Source organism: Saccopteryx bilineata, chromosome 5 (assembly GCF_036850765.1).
Source record: "Saccopteryx bilineata isolate mSacBil1 chromosome 5, mSacBil1_pri_phased_curated, whole genome shotgun sequence".
Taxonomy (NCBI): domain Eukaryota; kingdom Metazoa; phylum Chordata; class Mammalia; order Chiroptera; family Emballonuridae; genus Saccopteryx; species Saccopteryx bilineata.
The window spans coordinates 1,045,674-1,059,115 of record NC_089494.1 but is presented as its reverse complement, the minus strand read 5'-3'; the positions used below and the strand labels follow the sequence as shown (position 1 = coordinate 1,059,115).

Sequence of the window (13,442 nt, the reverse complement as noted above, 5' to 3'; positions counted from 1 at the left end):
TTCCCCTCCCGCAGCCAAGGCTCCATTGGAGCAGAGATGGCCCGGGCGCTGGGGATGGCTCTGTGGCCTCTGCCTCAGGCGCTAGAGTGGCTCTGGTCGCAACATGGCGATGCCCAGGATGGGCAGAGCATCGCCCCCTGGTGGGCAGAGCGTTGCCCCTGGTGGGCGTGCCGGGTGGATCCCGGTCCGGCGCATGCGGGAGTCTGTCTGACTGTCTCTCCCTGTTTCCAGCTTCAGAAAAATGAAAAAAAAAAAAAAAAAAAAAAAAAGAAAAAAAGAAAAAAAGATTTAACTCTGTACAGATCAGTTTGGGTAAGTTTAAATTTAATTTGAAAGGTCGATCAACACAGTGTCACTTTAATGTTCCCGCTGACGTTTCTTGTAAGGTGTGGGGACCGTGTAAGAATCCCATTCATGATTACGTACAATTGGAGACGGTGGCTGGTACATTTTATCCTTGGCGCTTTATCATGGAAAAAAACCCATTTCCACGGTAGCCCTTGGTCCAGGGAAGCTCTCTGTGAACAACGTGTTCCTCTCGTCAAATGCAGAGGTTCTTACATTGAATTTGAGTTTCCCCATCTTAGTGGGCTCTGCTCTTACCGGGCTGGCGTCTTCTGTAGCAGAGATGCTAACATCTAACTTTACTGGTGAACCAGGTTCTGCCTTGGCAACGGCTGTGCAGAGACCGAAGGGAGGCAGACGTGACCTGGTGCTGTCCCCCAGGAGCCCCTCTTTCTTCCGGGGCTACACCCCCTGCTGGGAGGGCGGCTGCCCTGACCGCCCCCAGCCCTCCCACCCTCCCGTCCCACACAGACCCTCCCTCCAGGGCGGCTGGCAGAGCCCCACCCTGTCACTGCCACTGCCCCTGTGTGCTCTCTTTCTGGGAGCCTGTGCCCAGCCCCGTCAGGACCCCTGCAGGACACGCAGGGACGGCTCTCGGGCCCTCAGGCAGGGTGTCCGCTGTTCACCCCCTTCCAGGCGGCCACTCCGAGGAAAGGAGGAGGCTGAGCCTCGGACAGAACAGCCGCACAGCCAGGCTGGGAGGGGAGCCACGGGAAGAGGGGTCGGGGGTCTTCTTTTTCCTCTCCTCGACCTCCACTCGGCATCCCAGAGAACGGCTGACCTGGGCCTGTCCTTGGGCCTCTCTCTTGTTTCTCTCAGCTGGACAAGAGAGTGGGAGGGTGGGCATCGGGCCGGCTGGGCTTCGGGACCCCAGCTGAGGGGTTCGTCCTCTCGGGCTGAAAGATTCCAGCCCCACTCTGGTCTCTGGTCAGCAAGTAGGCGTGTGTGGGGGTCTGCACTGAGGGCTCTGTGATGGACAGCGCTCACCACGCTTGGAGGACCTGCGGGTCTGCTGCGTGAGGGTCACGGTGCTGGCGGGTGAGGGCAGTGGAGACCGTGTGTCTGGCCCAGTCCCCTGCAGTCTGGGCTCCAGGGACCACCCACAATGTCCCCGACAGGTTTTAGGGGGTCATAGCCTCTCAGACCTCCCTGGGCTGTAGGTGCTGTGCTGTGTCCAGGGCTGCCAGGGGTCATATGTGGAACCCACTACCTTTGGGACTTCTTGGGACCCGGTTAAACACCTGCACTTTGGCCTTGCCTCCTAGGTCCTTGACTCTGATTCTGTAAAGAGGAGGCAAGACAGACCTCGGGGGAGGAAGAGGCGCCTGAGGCCCGCCTCCACCGGGCACTGCCCCTGCAGAAGCCTGTCGGCCAGTGAGACAGGCAGGGCTGAGGCTGTTTATTGATGGGTGGTTGGGGGGGAGGAAATAGGGGTGGATCTCAGTCCAGGGAGGTCCCAGGGTCCAGCCAGCGACCTGGCCCCCTTACAGAGCACACACGGGGCACGTCCACTCAGCTGGACCCTAGCAGCTGCCGTCCCACCCCCTCCGCCCGGGCTCCTGGCCTCGGCTCCCCTCGTTAGGTCCTGGGGCTGGCTTCCCTTTGGGGGTTCGATACTTGTTCTTCTGACTGTAGAACAGGTTCCTCTGGAAAAGGCGGGGAAGGTGGCCACGGTACAGCAGGACGGCCAGCAGCATCCCTGCAGGAGAGCAAGCGTCAGGCCACAGGACCCCCAGGCTCACTGCAGCCCAAGACAACCTGGACATTCACACACAGACACCTCCAGCTGCCGGGGCTCCGGAGAGCGCCCCCTGTGCCCAGTGTGCCCGTAGTGTGCCCACAGCATGTCCGTAGTGTGTCTACAGCGTGCTGCGCCTCCTTTGACCCTCGAGGTGGACGCTGTCACCCCTGCCACCCAGGACGGACAGGCCCAGAGGGGCGACTTGATTCGTCCAGGGTGCACCTCTGCACTCCCAGATCTGGCCACCAGGGGGCGCCGCCTCCAAGCCTCCCTTGTTCTTAAGGCAAATTCCCCTTTGTTTCCTGAAACTGAGGGCGTGGGGGTGGGGTGGGGGTGGGGGCGCCTGGTTGAGAAGCGAGAGGAAGACGGACCGTGGGAATCAAGGGGGCAGGTTCCTCCGTCCGTCCGTCCGCAGGGCGGAAGGCAGGCTGGGAGGCGACCCCTCCTGGTCCGAGTCCCAGCAGGGCCAGCCCAGCCCCCGCAGGAATGGGCACACCTGGTGCAATCCTGGGAGGACGGGGGCCAGTCTGAGTCCCGAGGCCCGTTCCTATGGAAACGGCTGGGGTGGCGGCCCTGACCCTGGCAGGAGATGGCCGTTCTCCCAACGTGTGTGGATGTGAGCTCCGGAGGAGGGGTCCCCTACCTAGGGCGACGCGCTGAGCCTCCGGCCTTGCCCACTCGGCCCCGAGGGCTCCCTGGCAGCTTCGGACGACCCAGGGCGGGTCTGGAGGCCGGCCACCCTGGCTGGCACACTGCCCCGCAAAACTCAGGTCCTCCCAGAGCCTCGAACTGTGACCTTGTGTGACATACGCTCTTGACCGACGCAAGCGGTGGAATTAAAATGAGGTCATGCTGGAGCAGAGGGGACCTTAAATCTCATCTGACTGGGGCCCCCCCAGGGGAGAGGCCGGGCGGAGTCTGGCAGAGAGCAGGGTGGTGCGGTCACAAGCCAAGGGGCACCACGAGGACAGGGAGCCTCTGGGGCCCCTCAGCCTGCAGAGAGAGCACGGCCCGCCCCCGGTTCTGCGTGCTTGCCACAGGCCTGTGTGGGGGGCACAGCCTCCTGTCCACACACGCACCTCCTAAATTTGAGGGAGTGTGACCCCCAGCCCAACAGGCAACCAAGCAGGGGCAGAGCCCAGACGTGTGGAGCCGGTGCTGCGAGGACCCCGGAGGACCCTGGCTCAGGACACCAGCTGGGAAATGTGCCTTCCGCAGAGGAAAAGTGACCCAGAACGGACACGGGAGATGCAGCCCAGGACTGTCCCCCAGAGGGGCGGGTCGATGGGTCCATGCATCCCAGGTGACGCTCACAACAGGAGAAACACACACGGAGCAGAGGGGCCCGGGCCCAGCCTGCCTGCGGGACGAGCGCCCCACCGTCAGGGGGGCAGGGACTTTGGGGTCCTGTCAGCCCCGCTGTGCCCAGTGTGCCCCTTAGGGCCCCACCTCCACCCCCGAGTGTGAGCATGGAAGGATGGAGGCGGAGGGAGAAAGAGCTCTGACCCTCCCCGCCGTCGGGAAGCAGCCCACTGGACCCCACATGCCAGTCCACCACGAGGCTGTGTGCGTCCCTGTCCCCCGCCCAGGAGCCACTCACTACCCAGGGCCAGCCTTGCCCCCTGCCCCTGGGAGCTCCCGTGGACACCAGTGACCCCCGCCAGCCCTTACCTGTCAGAGGGCCCAGCCAGTACACCTGGGCGTACTCCAGCAGGGTGTGCCCCGAACAGTGGAAGGTGACCGAGGCCGCCAGGGCGGGGTTGAAGAAGGCGGATGTGAAGGGTCCAGCTGTGGAGGAAGCATGGCGGGGCCGCGTCATGGTCCTTCCTGTGCCTGGCCCGGGTGGGCTCTTGGCACACAGGCCAGGGGCTCCGGCCGCCTTCGCCCCCTTGTACTGACGAGGACGTGGGCAAGAGGGTTGCTCGGCCAAGCAAACGCTTTCGTGGTCAGGATGCGGCCGGGGGAAGCCTCTCTAGGGACATCCAGCACCGTCCCGGACTCTCTAGGGACATCTGGCACCGTCCCGGGCTCTCGAGGGACACCCGGCACCGTCCCGGACTCTCCAGGGACACCCGGCACCGTCCCGGACTCTCGAGGGACATCCGGCACCGTCCCGGACTCTCTGGGGACATCCGGCACCGTCCCGGCCTCTCTGGGGACATCCGGCACCGTCCCGGACTCTCGGGGGACATCCGGCACCGTCCCGGCCTCTCGGGGGACATCCGGCACCGTCCCGGCCTCTCTGGGGACATCCGGCACCGTCCCGGCCTCTCTGGGGACATCCGGCACCGTCCCGGCCTCTCGGGGGACATCCGGCACCGTCCCGGCCTCTCTGGGGACATCCGGCACCGTCCCGGACTCTCTGGGGACATCCGGCACCGTCCCGGACTCTCTGGGGACATCCGGCACCGTCCCGGCCTCTCTGGGGACATCCGGCACCGTCCCAGACTCTCGCCCGTGGGGTGGGCTCATTTCCTCCCCTCTTTCTCAGCTCATCTCGCCTTAAGGAAGATTGTCTTTGAGCGAGAGAAGCAGAGAGAGAGACGGAGAGACAGACAGAGGTGGGGAGAGAGGGAGGTGGATGAGCAGGACAGAGAAACAGAGATGGCGACAGGGAGAGTCTGGAGAGGGTCAGAGCAACGCCGGGACGGAGGGGCGGTGCCAGGCCAGGCGAGATGTGGGCACGCAGCCAGAGCGGGCCGGCGCCCCGGAGCTCCCAGCCAGACAGACCGCCCGCGACGGACAGGTCTGGGTTCCGGGGAGAGCAGGCGGCCTTGGGGACACGGAGCCAGCACGGGCGGGGAGCATGGCTGTCACCCCAGGCGGGAGGCTGGGTCACCTGCCCGCAGACCCCCAGAGCTGGCTGGGGAGGTCAGCACGGGTGGGGGGCATGGCTGTCACCCCAGGCAGGAGGCTGGGTCACCTGCCCGCAGACCCCCAGAGCTGGCGGGGGAGGTCGGCACGGGTGGGGGGCATGGCTGTCACCCCAGGCGGGAGGCTGGGTCACCTGCCCGCAGACCCCCTGAGCTGGCGGGGGAGGCCGGCACGGGCGGGGGGCATGGCTGTCACCCCAGGCGGGAGGCTGGGTCATCTGCCTGCAGACCCCTGCCCCCGGCAAGCTCTCCGCTCAGCTGGGCCTCAGTTTTTCCACCTGCACGGGGGCTCTAGGGCTGTTTTCTGGCCCTTGGGGGCCCAGGTCCCACAGACTGTGCCGTACTCTGGTTGGGGTCAGTGACACGGCAAGGGAGCGTCAGGGCTGGCTCTGCCTCCCCAGGGGTCCCCTGAACGAGGGCCACTGGCAGCTCAGCCCCCGCCCCTCCCTGCTGCCCCCCCCCCCGCGGGGAGCCCCCGGCCGGCCGCCCGTGAATCACTCTGCAGCTCAAGGCCGAATGTGGGTGCCCTTCCTTCCCAGGTCGCCTGACGAGTGCAGGGCTCCTGTCCAGCCCAGCACAGGGGGAGCCGCAACTACCTTCCTGGAAGGCCCTGCAGTCTTACCCCAAACCCGCCCCTGGTGCTCAGGGGCAGAGGCAGCATGCAAGCCAGCAGGAGCCCCCTCGGGAGCAAATCCCACGTACAGACGGCTTCTCTGCCCACCGGCCAGCTGTCCACAGCCCAAGCTCAGCTGGCCAGTGGCTCTCTGCTTCTCCACAAGGGTGAGAATCATGCCCCTGTCATGCTGGGGGGAAGCCCTCCTCGGGCACCCCAGGACAGGTGACTTACGTCTAAGGGCCAGATGCAGAGCAGGGTGCTGGCTGAGGCCACAGCTGGGGGTTCCGGGCAGCCGCCACAGGCTGAGGGGCCCCGTGAGAGTTAGGTCAGGAGGCTTGCCTCGGGGGGGGGGGTTGTGACCCCAAAAGAGATCAGTGCCGAGAGGGGAGAGGGAGACTCAGGTGAGGAAGAAATGCCAGGACCCAGTACTCTGGGAAGAGGTGACAGGGGCCAGCAGACCAGAGCCTGGGCCGGGCCCCAGAGAAGCTGCCCCGGCCACCCGCCTGCCCGGTGTAGACCTTCTGGGGTGAACACAGAGAGCTTAGGTTGTGAAGCAGCCCAGCCAGAGAGGACGGCCCGACAGGCTGTCCAGCCCCATGGGTCATCACACCCACACCCAGAATGGCCCCCGGAAGTCAGTGGCTGGCCCGCAGACCCCCTCCGCCAACAGCCCTCTCCCAGGTGCCCGCAGGAGCCAGCGGCAGGGCAGGGCGGCCCCGGGGGCAGAGGTGCTGCACGGCCCGGCAGGGCAGGGCGGCCCCGGGGGCAGAGGTGCTGCACGGCCCGGCAGGGCAGGGCGGCCCCGGGGGCAGAGGTGCTGCACGGCCCGGCAGGGCAGGGCGGCCCCGGGGGCAGAGGTGCTGCACGGCCCGGCAGGGCAGGGCGGCCCCGGGGGCAGAGGTGCTGCACGGCCCGGCAGGGCAGGGCGGCCACGGGGGCAGAGGTGCTGCACGGCCCGGCAGGGCAGGGCGGCCCCGGGGGCAGAGGTGCTGCACGGCCCGGCAGGGACCCGCAGGCCTCACCTATGTAGGCCATGACGGTGACCAGCAGGGCCACGGCCGGCACCCTGTAGACGGGCAGACTGCTCTGGAGCCGGAGGAGGGTCAGGTGGAAGGCGAAGGCGCAGGCGCCCTCCACCAGCGCGCCGTGGGGGACGGTGGTGCGCAGGGCCGAGCTGCAGTGCGCGGCCATCAGGTTCTGCAGGACGTGCAGGTCGCTGAGCTCCCAGGCCCAGTAGAGCTGGGTCAGGGCGCCGGCCGCCCGCAGGCCCAGCCCCTGGGCCGCCAGCTTCAGCAGCGTGCTGGGCAGAGAGGCCTCGGCCAGCAGCAGCTCCTGCAGGGCCACAGCGGGGTTGGCCGAGGCGCCGTCGAAGGTGGCCCCGTGCGCCAGGAAGAGCAGGAAGAGCAGGGTCAGCAGCAGGTCGGGCCCGAAGCCCCCGGCCCAGGGGCCCAGCTCCACCAGCACCCGCATCTCCAGGCAGCAGGCCCCCAGCTGGGCCGCCCCCGCCGCCTCCCTGGCGAAGCTGGCGTAGACGCCCGCCGGGAGCAGGGCCTTGGACCCCCTCCTGGCCACCTGGCAGAGGGCGATGGTGGCCAGGAAGAACGAGAGGGACACGTTCAGACCCGCCATGGGCCTTGGGGCTCCCCGAGGAGCTGAACCAAACAGGGGACCTGCGCTGGCTGCCGGGTCAGGGGCTAGCCCCACCCCCAGGCCCCAAGGGCGGGGCAGCCGTGGAAGCGTCCACCTGGGCCGGCATCCCTGGGAACACCACACCTGCACCCTCCCCTCCTTCCCCCCTGCTGCCCGCCCATCCCGGGAGCAGGGCCAGGAACGCCCACAGGGGCCTCGGTCAGGCGTCTGCCCCCAGGGCGTGAGGCACACCGGGACGCTCACCCCACTGGGCCAGCCCAGTGCTGCAGCCCGGCCCCAGCTCCTCAAAGCCTGCGCGGGGCTCCATGACACACCCACGGGGCTCAGCCCAGGCTGCGGGCTCCACAGCCACGCTCCCTGCACCTGGGGCTCCCTGCACTGGGGCTCCCTGCACCTGGGCCGAGCCCCGTGGGTGGGACTCAGCTGGCTCACCCCTGGTGCGGCAGAACCGACACCTAATTTTTGCTGAGTTCCGTGAACCGGCCTTGTCATCAGTCCTCTCTGAGGTGGACGCCTGGGCAGCCGCCCTCTGTAAACATCACCAATTGACATTTCTTACTCTTTTTCAACGTTCATCTGCGCAACAGTGTATGTTCTAAGCGCCCATAGGAATGTTCATTCCGTCCACAGGTGAAGAAAAAATTGCAAGTGAGGACGCCAATCAAGAAGTAATATGGAAACATCTTAAATAGCAGTTTTATTGTTTTTTTTTTAATCAGGTATTATTTAATATTTTTTCATTAATATTTTAAAGCTCTTTCTTATAATCTAGTTTTGTGTAACTCTTTTGTTGTTTTTATTTAAGTATTAAACACATGAAATAATAAACTACCTTTCGGTATATCTTTTTTTTTTTTATTATTTAAAACAGTCATTAGGACAGAGACTCGGTGGTTAAATTATTTGAATCCCACCACCGGCCCTGACTGGGGATTGAACAGGCATCCTCTATGCTTCAGGGTGATGCTCCAACCAACCGAGCTATCCGGTCAGGGCAGAATTTTTTTTAATTATCATTATTATTTTTTAGTGAGAAGCGGGGAGAAAGAGAGACAGACTCCCACAGGCGCCCCAACCGGGACCCACCTGGCAAGCCCACTAAGAGGCAATGCTCTGCCCATCTGGGGCTGTTGCTCTGTTGCTCAGCAATGGAGCCATTTTTTAGCACCTGAGGAAGAGGCCATGGAGCCATCCTCAGCGCCCCAGGCCAACTTGCTCAAACCTATTGAGTCATAGCTGCGGGAGGTCAGGAGAAGAGAGAGAGAAGGGAGAGGGGTGGAGAAGCAGATGGTTGCCTCTCCTGTGCGCCCTGACTGGGAACAGAAGCCGGGACATCCCTGCTCCACTGCCCTACCACTGAGCCACCCAGCCAAGGCTGATTTTGTTTAAATCGGGTTGTTCTGTCTTACCGAGTCATGTCTTTTCATTTTCTCCACAGCGTCTGTCAAATAGGAGCACTTTTCCGTTTTGATGAACCCTGCTTTCTCTTTATACTTTTTCCTTTTATGGGCCATGGCTTCGTTTCCTACCAATGAGGTCTCCATTGACCTCAAGATCGCAAAGCTTTTCTCCCAGAAGTCTGATAGCCTCTGAATTGACATTTATCGCTATGACCTAGTTTGAGCTGATGTTTGAGTGTGATTCTTGGTTTATTTTTCCACATAGACGTTCCAACACCAATTAAAATAAATAAAAAAGACTGCCCTTTCTTCATTGAACTGCCTTTTTTTTAATTTAATTTTTATTTTTATAGTTTTTTTTAAATTTTTAAAATTCATTTTAGAGAGGAGAGAGAGGGAGAGAGAGACAGAGAGAGAAGGTGGGAAGGAGCAGGAAGCATCACCTCCCATATGTGCCTTGACCAGGCAAGCCCAGGGTTTCAAACCGGCGACCTTAGCATTTCCAGGTCAACGCTTTATCCACTGTGCCACCACAGGTCAGGCCTGAACTGCTTTTAAAAAAACATTAAGTTTTTAAAATGATCAAGAAGTGACTTTGTGAATTTCAAAATACATATAGAAAAAGGCCACCACCAGTGCGACCAGGGTATAAAATCATCCCCTCACCTAAAACACACATTCCCCAGCCGTGACGCCGGTGACCACCAAGGGGCTCTCTGCTGCTACAAGCTGGTGTCCTTTTCTGAGAACGTCATACAAGTACCATCAGGGACGAGCTCTCTGACTCGGTGACATGCCCTTGGGACCACCCACATTTCTGCCTGTGTTTTCCAAGATGGGTGGGCCGGACCGCCCACCCGCCCACTGCTGACAGACGGGCAGAACGCCCCTACGTGTGGAGGGAGACGGGAGGCGGGCACTGCCACAGTCAACACCCCGTGGGGCCCGCCCGCCCCCAGGTCCTCTCCTCTCCCTGTGCCGCCGCTGGGGAGGTGAGTGCCGCCCTTGGGCGGCGCGGGACACCTGGCTTCTACGACCCAACGCGTAAATAACGCACAGGAGAGGCCGCGGCGGTGGCGTTGCGTTAGGAACCACGTTTATTTCTTAACTGGACAGAGCCTTAGGTGCACACATACAGAGCACAGGGGCCTAACACTCGGGTTCAGGACGTCAGGGAGCTAGAGTCGTTACGGCAGGAATGGCGGTTACGGTACGGGGGGGGGCCGAGGTGTCCCACACAACCGCGTATGTACAAGCCACAGGGGACCTCAGGGGGACAGGCCTCTCCTGCAGGAAGCACAGGCCTGGGAAGACGTCACAACCTGTGGTGTTTGGAGGACCGGCCTGGCAACGGTGCTCACACCCGCCCGCCCCAGAGGTGCCGAGGAGAGACCGCCTCGCTGCAGCCCCCCGGGGGGTGTGCCTGTGTGTGTGCGTGCGTGTGCAAGCGTGTGAGCGTGTGTGAGCATGTGTGCGTGTGCAAGCGTGTGTGTGTGAGCGTGTGTGTGTGAGCGTGAGCGTGTGCAAGCGTGTGTGTGTGTGAGCGTGTGTGCCAATGAAACGTTGGCATCTTGAGTGGTCACTCAGAGCGGGGAGGCCTGGCAACTCACGAGCATCTCAACACACCCTGGACACCGGACAGGTCCTCTTCCTAGAGCCACAAGGAAGGAGCTCACCGGGGCCTTGGAGGGGACAGAGAGCCCGCTCCCGACCAGAACGGCCGTCCCTCCCATGAAACGAGGCTGCAGCCCGAGCAGCATCCAGCATTCAAACAAGAACCGTCAGGAGGAGACGGTTTCCGGGGTCTTCCTCCCGGTCCCCACTCAGCGGAGACAGCAGCCACAGCCAGACCCGACCTGGCCCTCAGGGACCTCCCTCCGGATCAGCCTCGCTGGTCACAGATGTGGACACCGAGTCCTAGTTTGTTAAACAACTTGTCCCCAGCTGATGTGATGTGTCGGGAGCTTGGGGCAGGGCTTCCTGGTTCCACATGGCTTTTCTCTCCAGCAGCTCGGGGTGTCTGGACTCTGGGCCAGGACCTCCCACTGCCAGGGCCTGAGAGGGGACTCCCGCTAGGTGGGCCCTAACAAGTCAGAGCCACGAGGGCGCCGTGACACACAGTCCCCGGGGCCTCCACGGCTGTGGAGGCTCCTGAGTTTGGGGCAATCCCTCACGTGGGCTCCGTCCCTCCGCCCTGCCCAGGAAGCAGGTGCTCTGCAGGTTGGCTGGCCTGAGACACCTGCACGCTGACGCAAGGGCCTGGGACTCCGGGAAACCATGGCATCAGGCTGGTTGACCTGATTGGGCCATGGCATCAGGCTGGTCGACCTGATTGGGCCATGGCATCAGGCTGGTCGACCTGATTGGGCCATGGCATCAGGCTGGTCGACCTGATTGGGCCATGGCATCAGGCTGGTCGACCTGATTGGGCCATGGCATCGGGCTGGTTGACCTGATTGGGTCATGCTGGGCTCGAGAGAAGCCACTCAGAGCCGCCCGCCCCTCCGTGTCTCCTCCCTGCCCACAAGGCTGTCACGGAAGCCAGAAAGAGTCCCTGCCCCAGACCACTGTCACCTCTTCTCTGCATCTCAGCCCAGCCCCAGAGAACACCTGTTTCTGGACAAGGCTTGAGCTCAGTCCACGTGACCCTCGCCCGGAACCTCTCGGGACAGCTGCTGAGCCCTGCACTTCACAGACAGGGTCCTGCCTTTTCCACCAGGAAAAGCTGTCCAGGACGGCGAGGAGGGCAGCCAAGGTGGCCGCCGCTGGCTGTGCCCGAGACCGGGCATGGAGACCGTCTTGGCCTCCGGTCGGGCTTGTGCCAGCTGACGGGCACAGGCCCGGCTGCCACAAGGGGCCCGGCCGCCTGACCCCTCGTCTGAGCCGAACCGTAAGGGGCCTGAACAACTTTCCCACAGGAAAACCTCAACTGGAAGCTCGTCAGTCGGATGGGAGTGAACAAGCCGGGGGCCCTTCTGGTCTCAGCACACAGAATCACGACAATGTCCACGTGCCAATGTCAGCACCACACAGGGACACGCAGGACAAACGGGAGTCTCAGAACCGCGGACTTAAAGGGTCAGCTGGGGTCGTCCGAGCCAAGTGGAGGTCAGGGGCTGGCGAGGGAGGCGGAAGATGCCGCAGGACGCCGTGGGCCCCGCGAGGCTGGGCATGAGCGTGGGGCCGAATGAAACCGGCTCTGGTGGGTCGTGGTGGGGGCAGTTTTACAGCTCCTTGTGGAGCTGAAAAGAGGCCCAATGTGCCCTTGGCTGTGGGGACAAGCCCCAGAAGACCCCAGGCCCCGTGGTTGCTCCAATGGCTTATACGGCCTGGGCATGCCCTCAGCCAGACTCTGCGCCTGGGCTGACTCCTGTGCCGTCTCGGCGACCCTCAGTCTCAGGGGCTTCCGAGGGGACCAGCGAGGCCAGAACAAGACAAGGGCAGCACCTCCAATGCACAAGGGGAGCCCTGGGGGGCAGGTGACCCCACCGCCGGCCGCTGTCACTGGACCTCAGGTCTTCTCCTCACCAGCACGCCCGGGAATGCTCTTCTCTCGGGATCAAGAGGGAACGTCACAGCCTTTCTGCCCAGAAGCAACCTCCAGCTCACCCCACTTCTCACAGTACCTGCAGGGGCTGCACCCCAAGCTGCCCGGACCAGCACCCCGGACAACCTCTAACCCCTGCCGGCCTGGACATGTGACCCAACCGTGGGATCTGGCCTCGTCTGGCCCCCCAAAGCCCGGTCTGCCTCCTTTACCACCCACACGACCCCAGGAGCAGCGCTGGCATTGCCCAGGGGTCGCATCTCCGGCAGCTGCCCCGCAGGCAAGCTGTGGATTGCACACCCCCCCCCCGCTAGAAGTGACACACGCCACCTTCTGTGACACACGCCACCTTCTGTGACACACGCCACCTTCGGACTTGTGACACCAGGTCCCAACACAGGCACGCAGCCCAGGACAAGGGCCCGGGCAGGCACTCCCCACGGGGTGCCAACCTCACCGTGGTTTTCCGAGGCGGCTGCCCTGCCCTACCCTGTCTGTCTGTCCGTCTGTCCCTAAGAGGCTTGGGGGATGTGGTGAGAGCAAGCAGGAGTGGGATCCGTCTCGAGCCCTACGGATCGTTAGAAATAAATAATAAATAGAACACAGTCTTATCGCTAAGTTCCGAGCGGACTGCCTCCCGGTCGCTAACTACTGAATGTTAATGATAAATAAGTCTGTCTATGCTTAAAAAAATATCAGGCCGTCCGCGACGCCCCCTGCCCAGTGCCCCGCGGCCTCGCCGTCCGCTCCTCCCCCCCAGCGTGCGATCTCCAAGAGGAAATGACAACAGACAGGCGTCCACCAGGAGCAGCACCAGTCCTGTGGTCATGCGGTGCGAGTCCCCTGGCCCAGCGGGCGTCCCCCGGAGGAGGGGCTTGTGGCTGTCTGGTGGGGAGGGCTGGGCGGCGAGGACAGACGGACGGCGAGAGGGAGCAGGCCGGGCCTCGCTGGCCGTCGAGGCGGGGTGACTCCACTCAGACCCTCATCTGGGCAGACCTCCTTCTGGAGAGCTTGGACCTGAGGGGGACAGAAGCAGAGGTCAGCGTGGGAGCGGGCACTGCAGGCCTGTGCAAGGGAAGGTACGACAGCTCGGTGGCCCCGAGAGAAAGTGACCTCCACGTCTGTCACTGTGACTCCTGTAAGACATGATGTCGGGGGACGGTGCTGGCTATTTACTCCCTACACAAAGGTGCTGTCCCTACAGGAAGGTCCACCCCGGGAGCATGGGAAGTTGTAAGATCTCGGGATTTTTATACCCTGCTTGGGCAGC

At 63.0% G+C, this 13,442-nt stretch overlaps 2 protein-coding genes across 20 annotated transcripts in view; both read right to left on the bottom strand.

Annotated features, from left to right (window-relative positions):
• Window positions 1–821: 821 nt before the first annotated feature.
• On the bottom strand, window positions 822–7,273 carry LOC136337991 (aquaporin-12-like). Its single transcript, XM_066279959.1, has 3 exons — window positions 6,598–7,273; window positions 3,758–3,874; window positions 822–2,044 (listed from the first exon to the last, which is right to left on the bottom strand). The coding sequence occupies exons 1-3, from the start codon at window positions 7,202–7,204 to the stop codon at window positions 1,869–1,871; spliced, it is 900 nt and encodes a 299-aa protein (XP_066136056.1). The 5' UTR covers window positions 7,205–7,273; the 3' UTR covers window positions 822–1,868.
• A 2,426-nt stretch (window positions 7,274–9,699) lies between these two features.
• Window positions 9,700–13,442, bottom strand: part of KIF1A (kinesin family member 1A) — a 97,859-nt gene continuing 94,116 nt past the window's right edge. For all 19 annotated transcript variants that reach the window (XM_066281129.1, XM_066281132.1, XM_066281131.1 and 16 more), the window contains one exon: window positions 9,700–13,189. In XM_066281129.1, coding sequence (XP_066137226.1) covers window positions 13,147–13,189 — 43 coding nt within the window. In that variant the 3' untranslated portion in view covers window positions 9,700–13,146. The remainder of the gene's footprint in view (window positions 13,190–13,442) is intronic.